The 18,279-nt window shown below is 32.7% G+C and overlaps 1 protein-coding gene across 1 annotated transcript; it reads left to right on the top strand.

The window, feature by feature from the left end:
* Nucleotides 1-971: 971 nt before the first annotated feature.
* Nucleotides 972-17,666, top strand: LOC132741225 (cadherin-23-like). The gene is made up of 17 exons (XM_060729353.1): nt 972-1,143; nt 1,760-1,835; nt 2,672-2,838; nt 3,717-3,887; nt 4,879-5,063; nt 7,232-7,397; nt 8,181-8,378; nt 9,872-10,000; nt 10,676-10,798; nt 11,140-11,316; nt 12,132-12,319; nt 12,611-12,854; nt 13,610-13,930; nt 14,595-14,775; nt 15,546-15,646; nt 16,523-16,555; nt 17,269-17,666. Exons 1-17 carry the CDS (start codon nt 972-974, stop codon nt 17,298-17,300), a joined length of 2,664 nt encoding a protein of 887 aa, XP_060585336.1. The 3' UTR covers nt 17,301-17,666.
* The last annotated feature ends 613 nt before the right edge of the window (nt 17,667-18,279 follow it).

The raw sequence follows: 18,279 nt of genomic DNA, 5'->3' as shown, positions 1-18,279 counted from the left end.
AATCAAAGGGCTTCCATGCATGTATTGTACGATTTGGTACGTATTATACTCGTATGTAAAGGGATTTTCATAAAATGTCTTCTTTGTTGGACATGTTGAATGCAAATATTTGGTTTCATGTTTATAAAAACCGTGGAACATAATTTCATATTAATTTACTGTTCAATTAAAGTTTCTTTTTGATGTGAAAAAAAACTTGAAAGGTAAAATAGCCGCAAAAAGACATCCTTCAATGTTTAACCCTAACAATTACAATTTCATCGTTTCCTAATTTGTACAATGAATTTCAAGCGCATTGAGATCAAAAGAGTATATTCAAATATAGCTAAAATGGTGCAACTTCTCTGAAATTAACATCATTGATATTAATTGAATTCATTTGGTGTTAAACATTTACATTTTGTAACAACTTTTTACACTGAAATCAATTCATCTCCGAACGTTAACAATTTATAAGTAAACGAAACGGGAATTACGTTCCCCAGTACTACTGTATTCTATCAGACGAGCTTTATAAAATTGATATCAAAAGATAAAAACATATTTTACAATTTACCATGTAACACATAAAAAAAGTCAAAATTACAAAATAATCAACTGTTCCTAAAGAAAAAAGTTTGTTTTTTTAAAAGCAGAAACAAATCGTTGTGCTCCCCCATCCTCCGTATTCAGTATTCACATCACAATGCTCCTTTGCTCCCTATGACTTTTTTGTTTCCAAAGCTAAATAACCCTGTCAGGTCGAAAGTTTGTTTGGGCCAAACACCTCGGTTCTGCAATATTCCAGTGCCTTCATAGCATACCTAATATCTTTTCCTAGTCTTCTGGTTACGTAATGGCGATTCTTACTGAGTTGTTGTGAACCCCTTTTTTAAGACGCCGCGTCACATGGTAAGTTATTCTATACATTTAAATTGTTAATTAACTGTTGAGTTAATCATTGAAGTTTATTTCTAGATTTCGGATATGTGATGAGCGACGATAAATACATTATTGACTTTGACTGTTGTGGAGTCGTGGACAAATGGGAGGCTCGATTTTACAACGTTTCCGGCACTAGAACGGTTTATTTCCAGGTTTGGAGACCAGTCACTGCCGGTAGTTCCACAATGGAACTTGTTGGACAGAACTCAATGACTGTATGTAGGTATCCATTACAAATTAAATCTGTTTCAGGAAATTGTTACAGTGTAATATAATAAAAGAATGGTGGCTGATTTTCGCGTCTTTCGCCACAAAATCCGAAAAGTATAAAAACACGAAAAGATGAGAAATTAAAAAGTCTACGAACTGAATCATATGGCATACGTGAAACAGATCTTCACATGCGTTACCGAAATGCGAAGATGCGAGTAAGCGAAAACACAACAAATGCGAAAATGCGGAAATATACAAAAAAGAGAGTAAATATGCGAAAATGAGGATATGGCAAAATAAAAGTCGAAAACACGACACTGTTCATATGTCGCATTTTGTTTAATTTTGTCGTCCCTTTTTCTAAAAAAAGCAAAACAATTAAACCCCCAAAAGAATTGAAGGAAAACGGTCACATTTTGGCGTTCGTGTGTCCGCATTTTAGTGACGAAAAAGCAAAACTAAAACATAACGTAAAACGGCCACCAAATAATGCGCAACAGCAATTTTTATCACCTCTGAAATTGTTTATAAAATCATTACAATCAATATCTTATTATAAATATTATCACTTTTGAGAAGGTTCAATTTATGGTGACACTAATCATATGGGATATTTATTTAGCAACAGATGGCACAGATTCAGTGAACATTGGTCAATCAGAGAGAATTACTGTCAAGTCTGGAGATAAATATGGTTGGTATGTAAATATTTTCGTTGATTAAATTATTTTCAACTTTTTAATTATTTTCATACATTCTATAGTTACCCCATTTTGAAAGAATATTAAAGTTCAAAAATGTTATTTGCAAATTGGCAAAATATTGCCTTTGTCAATACATGCAAAACGGGTACAAATATATAACATTAAATACAATACACATTAATACAAGGCACATATACAAAATCTATAGTTAAATGAATTGTTAAATGTTTTTTGAATGGGATCATAGATAAAGGACAAAGCACTAGGGGACATTTAGAATCGAACCGAGCAGTCCATTGTTTGTAAAAAAAATATTACAAGATATAGATATGTAAACTGTTGAGCAAGATCATTATATTTTCAAACTACGATTTAAATATTGTGTGCATTGTTATATGATAATAGACGGTTCTAGTTTAGGCGCATACTTATGTACGTAATAATGTAGGTACGATTGATTGATTGATTGATTGATGGTTGATTTCATTCAAATTGAACGATAAACTTTGAAAAATTCTACAGCAACGCAAGTACTATTGATAGTCTATGATCTAATATAAAGGGAATAGAAAAGAATAATTATATTGTATTTTTGTAATAGAGAGGTACTTTTTTACGCGTTTGTTATTACACCCTTGATGTCACATCTGATATCATTATAATTGATAGTGCAGAATTTTAAGATTAAGTTATGGACCTTGCTGATTTTAAAAGTGAAGTAATGGATCTCACAATTTAAAGATGGAAAAATAGATCTTGCAAATTATAACAGTGAAGGGTAATGCGTGAAATTGTTGAGACTGAGTAATGTATCTTGTATGATTTTAAAGGTGGAGTGAAGGATATGATTTGATAACTTACAAGAAAGGTGGTGGTGAAAAAGATAATAACTTGATGATGACCTTGACCTCACCTTCTGAGGGAGCTACCCTAGACTGGTCCGGATCGAACGTAGAAAATGACCGAACGTATGCAATAAAGATGGGAGTACGAGACAGTGAGTTGAAGTAAAGCATAAAGATTATGCTGAAAGGTTTATTGCACTTTTTAATGTAAAGAAGTGGTATACATTACATACAAAAGGGGAGTGATGGCCATATGGTTAAGGTGTCTGCCTCTCAACCCAAGGATTATTGGTTCGAACCCTACTTAGGCAACGACCATATTTCTTCCAGGAAGCGGACTCGAAAGTGATTTATATAAGTTGCAAGAACCTGTTTCGCAATCGAACTTAAATAAATATGCTTAAACTAAAGAACTTGCAAAACTGATTCTGTCCGGTTTCATCATTAAATAAATTTAAAGTGTAAATGGCAAACATAGTCTATGGTAGGACTTCACGAAAGTTAAGACTGCATGTGCATGGTTTGCACTTTTTTCTGTCGGCCATTGCTACGAGCGTTAAGCGGGCGATCTAGTATGATTTTATCTGATGGGCCGTGCTAATGTTGTTGTCTCGGAGCCTTCATCAAAATAAAACATATATATGATTTCACAGGAGTTGTCATATGATTTATGTGAAAATGTTGTTACAAAGCGAGCCTTTTTGACGACCATAAAATCATTGTATACAATTTCATGACACTGACTTGAGAGTCCTTTTAATATATAACAAAACACATTGAAATAATGTAAAATATTTTGACGACCTACGAGCGCTTTTGTATGCAGAATTATAATAATTTATATTCAAACATACTGACATTTCCTGTTAATTTATTAATACTGTATTGCTCTGAAGTGCTTTTTGCAACGTCCGTGTTTTTATGATGGCCCTTAATTACTTACAGCCTGAATATGGACTTTGTTTTATAATTATGAAAATTGTAACAAGGACTTTCATTTTGCTTATGTAATCAGAATAATCTATTTTAGATACCGAGCCATCGTTCACAAATTTGCCAAATACTGTCAACATAATCGCTAATACTGCTTCCGGTTCATTTGTTTATGATGTAAGCGTCACAGATGTCGACACAGACGACATAAGCACCCTCAGCGTTATCATGACCGCCAATTCTGACTACAGTTTTGATGTAACAACGTGTAAGCCAATTTTGTTTATATTATTCTTAGTATCTTTCTGCTAAATGTAAATATTTTTCTGCTCTTTTTTGATATTTTGTTCCCGTAGTTTTTCTTCTTGCTGCCCTAAGTCAATATTTTCCTGCTCTGTGTACATTTATGTATAATGCTGTATGTGTACATTTTGCTGCCCTAAATCAATATTTTGCTGCTTTATTTAAATACCTTTCTTCTCTAGGTATTTTTCCTGCCCTAAGTCAATCTATAAATATATGTATTATGCCTTATGGGTTCATTTTGCTGCACTTAATCACTATTTTGCTGCTAAATGTAAATATATTGCTGTAAATGTAAATACGTTGCTGATAAATGTAAATACGTTGCTGCTAAATGTAATTATGTTGCTGTAAATGTTAATACGTTGCTGCTAAATGTAATTACGTTGCTGCTAAATGTAATTATGTTGCTGTAAAAGTAAATACGTTGCTGCTAAATGTAATTACGTTGCTGCTAAATGTAATTATGTTGCTGTAAAAGTAAATACGTTGCTGCTAAATGTAATTACGTTGCTGCTAAATGTAATTATGTTGCTGTAAAAGTAAATACGTTGCTGCTAAATGTAATTATGTTGCTGCTAAATGTAAATATGTTGCTGCTGTAAGTCAATATATTGCTGTTATATGTCTTTTCTTGGCTTCTCTACGTTAATGTTTTATTTCATATTCCAATATTTTGCTGCCCTTTTTCTGAAGTATGCAATTGAACCGTGTCATTAGAAAACCAACATAATGGGTTTGCGACAGGCATGGAGACCAGCCTGCGCATCCGCGCAGTCTGATCAGGATCCATGCTGTTCGCTATTATTTTCTCTACTTGTAAAAGGGTTGGTAAACGAACAGCATGGATCCTGATCAGACTGCGCGGATGCGCAGGCTGGTCTGGATCCATGCTGGTCGCAAATGCACTATGTTGGTTTTGTCGTGACGCGGCTCATTTACTTGTTTTCTTTCAGATGAAGTAACTACGGCTGCGACGTTTGAGTTTTCAGATGTGGACCTTCTAGAGTTTGTAGTAACAGATCAGTACAAAAGGGGAGTGATGGCCATATGGTTAAGGTGTCTGCCTCTCAACCAAGGATTATTGGTTCGAACCCTACTTAGGCAACGACCATATTTCTTCCAGGAAGCGGACTCGAAAGTGATTTATATAAGTTGCAAGAACCGGTTTCGCCAATCGAACTTAAATAAATATACTTAAACTAAAGAACTTGCAAAACTGATTCTGTCCGGTTTCATCATTAAATAAATTTAAAGTGTAAATGGCAAACATAGTCTATGGTGGGACTTCACGAAAGTTAAGACTGCATGTGCATGGTTTGCACTTTTTTCTGTCGGCCATTGCTACGAGCGTTAAGCGGGCGATCTAGTATGATTTTATCTGATGGGCCGTGCTAATGTCGTTGTCTCGGAGCCTTCATCAAAATAAAACATATATATGATTTCACAGGAGTTGTCATATGATTTATGTCAAAATGTTGTTACAAAGCGAGCCTTTTTGACGACCATAAAATCATTGTATACAATTTCTGACACTGACTTGAGAGTCCTTTTAATATATAACAAAACACATTGAAATAATGTAAAATTTTTTGACGACCTACGAGCGCTTTTGTATGCAGAATTATAATAATTTATATTCAAACATACTGACATTTCCTGTTAATTTATTAATACTGTATTGCTCTGAAGTGCTTTTTGCAACGTCCGTGTTTTTCTGATGGCCCTTAGTTACTTGCAGCCTAAATATGGACTTTGTTTTGTAATAATAAAAATTGTAACAAGGACTTTCATTTTGCTTATTTAATCAGAATAATTTATTTTAGATACCGAGCCATCGTTCACAAATTTGCCAAATACTGTCAACATAATCGCTAATACTGCTTCCGGTTCATTTGTTTATGATGTAAGCGTCACAGATGTCGACACAGACGACATTAGCACCCTCAGCGTTATCATGACCGCCAATTCTGACTACAGTTTTAATGGAACAACGTGTAAGCCAATTTTGTTTATATTATTCTTAGTATCCTTCCGCTAAATGTAAATATTTTTCTGCTCTTTGTTAATATTTTGTTCCATTAGTTTTTTCTTCTTGCTGCCCTAAGTCATTATTTTCCTGCTCTGTGTACATTTATGTATAATGCTTTATGTGTACATTTTGCTGCCCTAAATCAATATTTTGCTGCTATATTTAAATACCTTTCTTCTCTAGGTATTTTTCCTGCCCTAAGTCAATATTTTCCAGCTCTGTATAAATATATGTATTATGCCTTATCATTATGGGTTCATTTTGCTGCCCTTAATCACTATTTTGCTGCTAAATGTAAATATGTTGCTGTAAATGTAAATACGTTGCTGCTAAATGTAGTTATGTTGATTTTTTCTGAAGTATGCATTTGAGCCGTGTCATGACAAAACCAACATAATGGGTTTGCGACCAGCATGGATCCAGACCAGCCTGCGCGGATGCGCAGGCTGGTCTTGATCCATGCTGGTCGCAAATGCACTATGTTGGTTTTGTCGTGACGCGGCTCATTCTCTTGTTTTCTTTCAGATGAAGTTACTACGCTGCAAGTTGAGTTTTCAGCTTGACCTTTAAATTTGTTAACAGACCATTCTAATCGCCACACCACGCTAATTGTTTCAATAACTCAACAGGTGAAAAATCTAAAGTTTATTTTTACAGTTAGTGCAAACTATAGAAGTCAATCTGAGTATTCGTATATTTTGTCAAATATGTATACTTAAAATATAACAATAATTGTAAAAACTTGATTAATTTATGTTAAAATTATCATAAATCATATGTTGCAACTAAATGTTGTCTTCAGATAACAACATTTTAAAGAAAATTCAATATTATAACAAATGACTAGATATTAGAAAGTAAAAGCTTTCAGAAATTCATTTACTCATTATAATGTTTAAAACAGTATAATTACCATATTCTAACGGTACATGTCTTTCAATTTGCTCTTTTTGGAAATTTACTGATTGTAAATTCGTTACTACGAGTATAGTAATTGTTTTTTTGTCTCTTCACAATATGTATTAACTTAACCAGTTAAATTTAGCTTTCTTGAATTGTCCTTCATCCGCCAGTGACGGGGTACATAATTTGAGAAAAATAGTTTAATCAGCTATACTATACGAAACGAAAGTCACATATCATTCATTGTGAATAATAAAGTATTTAATAAACTTTTGTTGTCTTAAATTTTATATTTTGATCTTTTGATCATGTGTATACTCATTTTAGCGCGTGCCGGTTGTTAAGGAAAATAACATATTTTTTTATTACATTAGCCTCCAACTATAACCAACCTTCCAGCCACCAGTTCCATAAGCGAGGACGAAACGATTGCTACGTCATTATTCACAGTAAACGTCACCGATCCCGAGGGAAGCACAACCACGTGCATTATTGACAGCACAACACCTGCAGGAGCACCATTCAACATTGGATATATAGGCATTTATCATTCAAACATAATTTTCTATTTTACTTATACATGTATTTCAAAGGTTGTTTTCTGGTCTGTAAATATCTCGATTTTTTAAAACAAAAAATCATCTAGTTTTCAATAATGGAATGGTCGTCGAAACAATTTATTGACACGCATGCGCATAAATGGTTAAAATACAGAAAATAATGATATAACAAACGATTCATTATTTCAAAAGTGCATGGATATTTTTAAATAACGTTATACTTTTAACACAAATTAGAAAACAAATAAACAATGATAACATTAATAAAAATAATGAAATCAAAATTCATACTCAGTATAGATCTAAACATAAACTCCCGCTAATATTTTATATTCTTTTCCTTTTTTAAACATACATGTCATCATAACTTGCGATCTTTATAGATTATTTACTTATATATTTCATTAACGTGTTTAAGGCCTATTATGCCTTAGAAACGCTTTTATTTTTAATTCTCAAAAGCTTTTTAATTTTGGTGTACTTTTAAAGTATCCCAAAAGATACCCTATGGGCAATTACCTGAACCATCTTTTTCATCTGTCGCTTTTTGGCAATATAGTTATAGTGATTTGTATGAAAGTCAAAATAATACTTTGTTTACATTTTGCTACTTTGACGATAATTTTTTTTCACATTTATCGCCACTTTCTTCAGGCATCAATTATTCTCTAAAACCATTATTTAAACATTACAAAATACATGTTAACCCTTCCACGAGAAGTAAAAAATTATTTGTTTCTAAGGCATAATGTGTCTATTATAGATTTTAATTTGGAACGTTTTGAAACTTTTACTTTTATAGACAAAATCATTAGCAGTGATGCATCTCCTGGATTTGATTATGCAACTTCAAACTCCTACACCTTATCAATAGAGTGTACGGACGGACAATACACAGACAGTGATATTTTCATCGTATCTTTGGTCAAAAATGCGGAACCTATCTTCCTCAACCTTCAAAGTAATTTTTTCTATGTATATGTTAGTGTTCATCCGAACTGTTCTACAGAAGAAGGCGATCAAGCTTTATTTGGTTTAATTAATATTCTCTTTATTACGTCACGACTATTTGTACGAACGCGGTTCTATGAAGTATTATGAAAAATAGAAGGGAAGGCGACTAAAAAGAGAATTTCATTTAGTCTAGTATCGACTTTTGTTCTACTATGAAAAATACAAGATAAATGACTATTAAAGATTTATTTGGAAGCTTCAAACTTACTTTAAACCAAAATAAATATGCATATTTGTTATGCAACTCAAACTTACCCTTATCATAGATGTACAAAATAACAACTGAATTTTAACCGTTTTTGGTAAAAACAACTATCTATTCAACTCATAATAATTTTACAGAATATTTAAGTGTTCATCCGCGGAAAAAATCCGACCCACGTTATATCAATGTTATTATATTCCATTTATAATATTTTCACATAATCCTTTGGTCCATCGACACAGAAGATATAATTCTTCACGATGATGGTCAATTTTAAACTTCAAAGGTAATGTAAACAATGCAACAGCCGAAATAAACATCAAGATTATCGCCGTTTTTCTCCATTGACAAAATCTTTCGATAAATTCAAACGTGACAGTCGGCTATGAACGAAGCCATCCGATTATTTGGTTCCCAAACTTAAAAGCGCTGCGCATTTTGCACACGGCAAAGCTGGGGCCACGTTTGAATTTTACGTACTGTTCTGTTATAAGTTACTTTGTAGCTCTCTCTGTTTAGGCCTGAAACTCGACAAAGTTGTTTTGGGTGATGAGTACAATGACCGAACAGGGACTAAAATGCGTTGTTTTCAGTAAAAGAAACGCATTTAGAGCAAAATTAGCAATGACATCTTGTGCACAATTGCAAGTTTGCCCGTCATGAACAATTTCAATTATTTGACGTTTGAAAGATTTTGTCAATGGAGAAAAACGGCGATAATCTTGATGTTTATTTCGGCTGTTGCATTGTTTATATTACCTTTGAAGTTTAAAATTGACCATCATCGTGAAGAATTATATCTTCTGTGTTGATAGACCAAAGGATTATGTGAAAATATTGGAAATGGAATAAAATACATGGTGATTATGACGGTAGGGGTGCGGATTTTTTCCGGCGAACATTTTTATCTTGTGTATTATTATAGATGTTGAAATATGAAATTTTTTCAAAACGGCTTATATTAAGTTTTTTTGATATATATGATCAGAACATGTGCTGGAATTGACAAATATGCATTTAATTGGATTTTAAAGGCGTTTTGAGCTCCAAACCCCAAGTGTCTGTGACTATGTAAAGGAAAAAATATTATAGATCTAATCTAGTAAATATACAATAAAGATGCAGCACCTAAATAGAACTCCTTAAAATTTTACAATTGCGAGAAATTAGCCTACAAGAAAAAATGAACATGTACTGTAGCAAAGATAATGCAGAAACATGTGTTTACCTTGCAGATTCCACGTCTATTTCAACAACAGATACAATCGGCACTAATGTGTTTACGGTACTTGTTTACGACATCGATGACGTATCGTTTACAATGACGTGTGTGCCTTCACCATGTCCCTTCACAATATTTGCTTGTAAGCTATTTCATATGATATATTCAGAATTCTTTTCAATGTTTTGATAATATATCTAACAGATAATTAGTTATGCAAAATTTATCATAGTAGAGGACATTACAGGGTTTAATATGTTCTTCATGTTATTGTTGTCGATTTGTTTATACGAAGTCACATCGGCACTATCAAATAATATTGCAATTATCAAGCTTTAACTAGCAAAGGAAGAACTTAGTGTCCTCCATGCAATATTTCACCAGCTGAGTAGAACCACCGACCTTCTGTATTCTAGCTCAGTAGTTTTTTCATAGCCTCTGGTGAAGTTCAAAAGCATTGCATAGAGAGACAAGTTATGTCTCGGTCAACGGACCATAAATACTATAAATACTGGTCCTAAATGTCTTCAAAATACATGCTAATGTGAATAACAGATTATGAAATTGGAATCTTGAATTCATGAAGTTGAAACCGTAAATTCGTGAATTCTGTATGTTGTTATCGTAAATTCATGAAGTTAAAATTGTAAATTCGTGAGGATGAACCCGAGAATTTATTAAGTTGAAATGTCACCATCGTGTCTTTAGTAGTAATTTACACATTTCGGCGTTACTGGATATGCACGCTGTACAATATGTTCTCATATATTGAAACAATTTTACTGTTTATTTGTAAACATACTATTGATGATTTCAGCTGGACAAATACAGATAACGGAGGACATGTCAGGACATACAACTGTTGGATATGACGCATATATAACTGTTTCTGATGGAAAAAATACAGTTGGTCCAAAAATCCTTACAATTACGGTAGCAGGTGACAAAAAGCTTTTAAGCATCTTGTCATTTATTATGATTTTAAGTTTTTTTTTAACTTTAGATATATGTGTTGCAACGTTCTTTTTATTTTAGTCTTTATAATTTGTGTTGTCGGTTTTCTTAATATTATAACAAACTTATTAAGATAAACATGTACAGTGATGTACTATAGGTTTGATTTGGTTAAAACACTTGAAAAGACACTCACCGTATAAGTTCGGATGAGTTCGACCAATCTTTTTGTATTTCTTTTCCAATGTTCCAGTTAGGATATTATCAAAATTTATATCTTTAAATGTCTAAAAAGTTTCTTTATAATGTATCAATATTTTACGACAGATATCAACGACCCGGTTATTATTTCAAATCTCCCCTTGACGATAACTGTTGTGGAAAACACGGCTGTTGGAACAGTTGTTTTCAACGTTTCTTACAGTGACAGTGACACTTTTCAGGCTCATACATTTTCAATGGCTACATCTGGAACTGGACTGACATACTTCAGCATTTCATCAAGTGAGTAATGAATTATCAAAATATATTTCACATTTCATATGACAAGAAAACTAATGTCATTATAGTAAAAGTTTCAACACTCTCTGTGTTGCATAGTAGTGAATGGCGATTTCTCTTGTCATTTCAATACTAAGTATGTCACAAAACATAGTCCTTCAGTCGATATGAAACCTTTTATTTGTCATAAATAACATTATGGAGGGGCTATTTCAAAGATTTCCATGACAAAAACAATGATTAGTTTTGGTATTTAGAATACAATGTGACTAAAGTTCAGATCTACTTATTTCTTACATGTAGATCTTATTGCTACCGTATTCATTTCGGCTTCATTGTAATTCGGATTTCCCGAGAAAGCTATTTTAACCATGCAATCAAACCGTCCTTTACAGATTAGACGAAGTATCAAAATATCGTTGTCCGTGGAAGTAGAAACAAATTGTTGTTGTTGTTGTTTTTGTTAGAAATAAATGTTTGAAGTAATTAGAAACAAATTAAATGGAAATAATTGACTCAATGTTTATGGGCAAGATTGTTTTGCCAGTTAACCTACTGACTATATGGACAATGCCATGTTCGTTCTCGAAATTTCCTACTCAGTATTGGTTTTCCAGCGGTTAAAATTAGAAACGGTATCGGCATTGTATATAAAAGCCCGTCGATGATTAGTTGTTTGAAAGGTCGCGAGAAGGTGACAGCCTATTGGTGGTCGTCAGATCCTAATGCGAGCGTGATTTTCATCAGATTGTTTAGAATATAACTTTAACTTGTTTTATACCTTAAAGATATTCTTGGTTTTCATGTTTTTGATTTAGCTGGACTAGTATCGATTTTAACTGCAATTGATTACGAAACAATCGGAACAACAACATTTCCTTTTGACGTCACTGTCTCTGATCCTGTGACGTCAGACACCAAGACGCTCACGATTGAAGTCATAAATGAAAATGAGGAACCTTCATTCAGCCAGACCAGCTATACAATCTCCACATCAGAGGGAAATGTATGTTTACCATTCTAGAACTTTTTCACAAACTTTGTGATGACTCATCGTTACAGACTGTATAATGATATTATACATAGTCACTTTTATTATTTTCAGTCTTCAGATAGCAATGACGTAAACATTGTAATTTTAGAATATAGACAAACGAAAAGTTAAATAGATCTAGTACTGTATCTGTAATTTAAAAAAAATATATATATATTTTAAATTAGCTGAAGCTCATGTTAATAATAAATGAAACAGTCTGATAAACGTACTTGTGTATTTATTTCTTGCTGCTACAACTAGGCTGGTACTGTGATAGGAACGCCGCCATTTGGTATAACCGACCCTGACACCGATGATACAAAAACATTGTCCAATGAATGCGGTGCATATACCGGATATTTCGTCATGGATTCATCCGGGCAAGTGAGCTATCAATCCGACTATGACCTTGACTCTGGATCTCTACCAGCCAATTGTAATTGTACAGTGACGGTGACCGATAGCGGGGGCCTTACAGATACAGCAATTTTGACAATAACAATATGTACGTATTTTCTATTTTTTACCTATGGCGACACCAACACTGCTCTAATCGTTGGATTACAACCTGCCTGTTTTGTAGGATTTTAAAACAAAACAAAATGAAGTAAAAAATTTGCAGGACAAACAAACGTCATGTAATTTCGCGACCTACTTTTCTACACATGTCACGCAAAATACAATTGACAAAAATATATAGTTATAAAATTTTCTTCCTTTCGTTATTCCTGTTATTTAATAATGAAATTATTACACTATGAAAAAATACACAGAACTTGATAACAAAATGTAAAAAGACTATGGAAGAATTAATTGGCAGGACACATTTCAGAATTGAGCCAGTATTAAAAGCCATGGTTAGGTTTATATAAATCATTTATTGTAATAATTACTATTTAACATAATCAGAGACATAATACCATCTTTGAGAATGGATTTTCAAATTAATACTTTTTCCCTGGCTTGTCCATATTGCATGTATAAAACATCCATAGAATTAGAAATCAGTTTGGTATGGCCTTCTCTGTTTTTCATTTGTTTGGGCAATAACTCTAGTTTATATATTCCTGTTACCTTGTATAGGGTACTGAAAAAGAAATGCATTATAACGCATAGTTTTTCTTGTAGCATATAGTTAAAAAAGGCGTTTATTTTTTTAATTTCAATATCTTTTTTTTTTTTGGTTGTTGTTGTTTTTTGTTGTTGTTTCTTTCGTTTCAATGAAATACTAGTAATGTGTCTTATTGTAAAAATTAACAGCTGATGCTAACGACAATCCACCAGTCTTCTCTCCTACGACTTACAGTTTCCACGTCAGTTACTATGCCTCAACCGGCACCTCCGTTGGCACAGTCACCGCAACTGACGCCGACACCGGTCCTTATGGCGTCATAACGTACACGTTAGACCAGAGTAGCCTGTCTTTGGAATATTTTGGCATCAGCAATACTGGCGAAATAACAGTGCTTTTGACACCACAGGGCAGTGATTTAGCATTCGGCACTTCAGTCACAGTTACAGCTACGGCTTCAGATATAGGAGCCAGGACAGATACAGCGTCTGTTGTCCTAATAATTTCCGGTAAGTTGTCACGTGCTCATTATTGTCGAACGCTATGGTTATTTTCTATGGTTTATATTTGTCAGACATGTTTTCATTTTTTACTCTGTTTTTACTCCGTGTAGTGTATGATTCTATTTCTTATATATAGTTATTATCCAACAATGCACTTTGTTATTATTATCATGTTAATAATTAAGTGTTTTCATAATAGCTAATATGACAGTCTAAAGCCCAATAACAAAGCCATTATGAAAACACTTAATTATTGACAATTTTATATTATTAACTACATATAGTCCAAAAATGTTAAGTACTTAGTGAACAAAAATAACTTATGTGAAATTCCGTTGTGAGGTATTGCAAATGAGATTCTTGTTTTAAAAACATCTCGGAAACCTACCTTGCAGCAGTTAAAAACTCGAGACTTTTTTCAATGAAAAAAATAAAGCAAATTCAGAATGGCCGAGCTGGAGAGCCAATCAAAATGCTCAAATCTCATAATAGCCGATTCTCCTCATAAAGGCCGTACTTTTTGCATAATGGCCTTATCTTATGTTCTTAATGTCGTGGTGAACATATTAGCCTTACTTTTGAAGTGAAAACGGGCCTTATATTGAAAAATAAATTAATAATATCCCATAAGGCAGTTTGCTATTATCTAACCATGTACTATATTCATCAGGTACTACGACCACAAGTACGACAACCACCACGGATAGGTATCGTTCTTTCCTGGAAGACAATAAGAATATCGCATGGTTGTCGGCATGTATTGCTGCCCTACTTGTCTGTATTGGCGTTCTTGCTTACGTCATTTTCACGTGCCATGGAAAAAATGGGTGTGGTCAATTTAAAAGAACATTGTAAGTATTTAATGGCATTTTGCCCACGTTAACTTCCATTGGCTAAAATATCAACTAATATAATCTTTCATTGTTGAACAAGATTTGAAATATTTTCAGATCGTTTTTTTATTTATTTATTCATTTATTTATTTATTTATTTATTAAGTTCAACAGGAATATAATTTATAATCAAGCACCAAGGACTCGCTCAATGGTCAAGGACGTTGTAATTAATGTTTGTAGTCCGTTTGGATTATCACGTGAGCTTGGAAATTTCCAGGTGCATTTGTATCCTTGTGGTAAAACAAATGAAAAGTTTGTCTAAGAATTATATATATACAATATTCTTCATTCGTAATATAGAATAGCTTAAATAATTGAGTCCTGCAAAATCAAGCATGTATACCGATGTTCTGTGTTTGTTGATACAATTGTTTGGATACAAATCTAGAACAAAAGAAATGCCAATAAAGTGCATTAAGCAAAAAAGTAATACATTTATAAGAAGAAGAAAAAAACACGAAAAAGACAAAATTATTTCATTTTTGTTGTGATTGGGTTGCCTATTTTCTGGTCCTTGAATATAATTGATTGTTATAATATGGTTATAGTTTTGAGACTTAATACTACTTATGTAAGATTTAGGGACATCAGAGATGTTTAAACGCGTGTCCATTATCTCTAATTAAGAGGCATTAATGTTTACCTTTTTTAAATTTTTTGTTTCAATTATTGAATGATCTCATCATGTATGTTAGTGACCATAATTATTGGCTTGTATTTTTTAGTTGCAAACGAAAGCATAAAAGTTTTGGCCATAAAAGAAGGAAGTATTCATTGGATTCTATCGCAGAGGGCTCTTCTTGGAACAAAAGGGGCCGACTTGAAAGTAAGTGGACGCAGGAAATACATTTTTGTAAAATGCTGAATGCAATTTTTTATTTTTCCAATAAGAAAAAGACTGCTATTAAAAATGAAAGCAAGACATGTGTTAATGCTTCAGTCTGTGCTAAGGGGTCGTGAGAGATGTTTTGAAAAAAAAAAAAACTTTCTGTACAGCATTGGCTCTCATGAACTTACAGCAATGTTCACTTACATAGCTCTCTTGGGATCTTCATTCCAGAATGTCGTCAAATGTACGTGAATTTACTTTAAAGCGGTTTTCAGCTCTTTTTTGTTCAGTGTCTATTCTAGGAGGGGGGGGGGTATTCACCCCTATTTTTGAGAATTCCCCCCTATTTTTTCAGAGGCAGGGGGGAAATTTTACATAGAAAAAGAAGGAAAAAAGTAAACAAATGTAATAAATTCTCACTTTTTTATAAAATCCCCCCTGTTTTTCAAATCCTAGAATAGACACTGCTTGTTAGTAAAACAATTACTTTTTCAAATTAATTTCTTTCATACTGCAAAAACATAGTGTTAAGACAAGAAGATAAAAATGTGATTCATAAAATACACAGAAACTCCTTGATAAAAAGGGGTTTATCATCTCGAAACGTTGGCGGTTAAACTTTGTGAAGTTGATAATTATTACCTAAATGTTTCCATTCTTTTCATTAATTCTTTTGATTTGAAAATTACATGAAACGATTTGTCTTAAAATAACATATTATTATACCTTAAAAAAGCTGAAGACCGCTTTAATTAATGTGCTAAATAAGACAAAAACGTTTGCTTTTGAATTATTTTAAGGATTATAATATTAATATTTCGCGACTTGCCTTTTCAAACTTGTATTGACAGAAAAAGATAATTTTCATTTCAGTAAATCCAAGGAGACCACCGCCAAACCCTATACGTAAATATATGGACTTTATAATTTTAAAGAGAATCCACTGGAGTTTTTTAACTTTAACGGACTTGATATATTTTTGGAGTCTTGCGTACCATTTGATGTATGTCCGGACTAATAACTTGTGTGAAAAAAATTCATTTCATTCCCTCACTCTATTTTCCCAGAATAAGTATTTTTTTATTGTGCAAAAATGACCCAAAAATCTTAAAAGAATTGCAACGCTTTTCAAAAGGCTAAAAATCGTGCAAAAATCAATTTCTATTTTAACTCTGAGTATATTTCTTTATTATCATTTGCAGGAATTTCCATTTTAATTGTATCACTTGATCTATGCAAGATTCTCAAACTTAATATTTTTAGGCTTTTATGACCTCAGTGGCGCTCCTTTAACAAGCCTTGAAAATGATATTTGAAAACAAGTACATGTAGTATTTTTTCGCGAAATATTTCAGTGAAAAAAAAACTTAAACTGAAATAAAATAAGTTTGTATTATGTATGATTAAATACATTACTCCTTTTATTCAAAACGTTGTATGTGATACTTTGTTTCGTTTATTTTGAATTTTATGTGTTATAAATGATGTTAAAAATGCATTGATATATTAACTTAACGAAGTATTTACTCCCTTTGGAAGAACATGATATTAGTTTTATGTTGCGTGCTTTTAAAATGTGCTTAAATCTTGCCGTATATCTTTTCTTACTCTTTTCACAGGTATGCAAGCTTGGAGAAAAAATATGGTGTAAACTCAAAAAATGAAAAGAGATGTAAATTTTATCACATCTGACGCATGTATTTGTTATACATAAGATAGGATGACGTCATGACTCATAATGCGAGAATATATTGAAATCCTTTGAGTAGCTAACTAACAAAAAATGACGGTTGCCTATAAATTGAGTGATAGGCAAAAACACCAGAGACGTAAATAAGAAAAATCTCATTTGGCTTTCATCGATAGTTACGTCGTAACTGACGTCATTTTGATGCAATGCATCTCAAAACAGTCAAAACTTTTATTAAGATATGTCCATTAGGAATGGTCCTTGTCGACAAATTTCCACAAAGAATTTATTATGTACTTGTAAATAAAAAGAACGAAATGAATCGTTATTAATAAGATGTCTATGGCATTTTTATATTTACAGTCCCACGCCCCCAGTCCCTCACGGAACACACACACTTTCTTGCATAGCCTGTTCACTTTGATAAAATGCCAATATTTGTTTGATAAACTGGGACTGTCCGATGTAAAGCTTTAAAAATATTGTATATCTGGTAACATGTATATATACACAGATATTTATTCATAAATTCCCTATACACAGAAAACATGTAATTTAAGTAGACATTTTAATAGAATTAATTTCAATGATGACGTCAGTGGTCACCGACTTAAAGGTGTCAATCAATTTCACAATCATCACTTGTGTCAACATTTACAGTCAATGTCAGTCAATGTCAGTGTTGTTGGCTATTTATTTAACGTATCAACAATAAAGATGACGGAAATCGGTAGGTAAATAAGTAATCTGAAGCTAACAAAGAAATGCAAACAAAAAGTTACCAAAAAGTTGAATTCCGTGCACAAGACCTTAAAAGGCTAAAATTAAAGACAGTATTTTAGTAAATATCATTTTACATTACAAAAATAGAATGTATTTGTTTACACGTATCAATGGGAATAACTTGGTTCTCAAGGGTAAACTGTGCGTACTGACTGGA

Source organism: Ruditapes philippinarum, unplaced genomic scaffold (assembly GCF_026571515.1).
Source record: "Ruditapes philippinarum isolate M1 unplaced genomic scaffold, ASM2657151v2 ctg3713_1_1_1_1, whole genome shotgun sequence".
NCBI classification, from domain to species: Eukaryota; Metazoa; Mollusca; class Bivalvia; order Venerida; family Veneridae; genus Ruditapes; species Ruditapes philippinarum.
The sequence above is the reverse complement of the archived record's forward strand: the minus strand, read 5'-3'. Positions and strand labels throughout refer to the sequence as shown.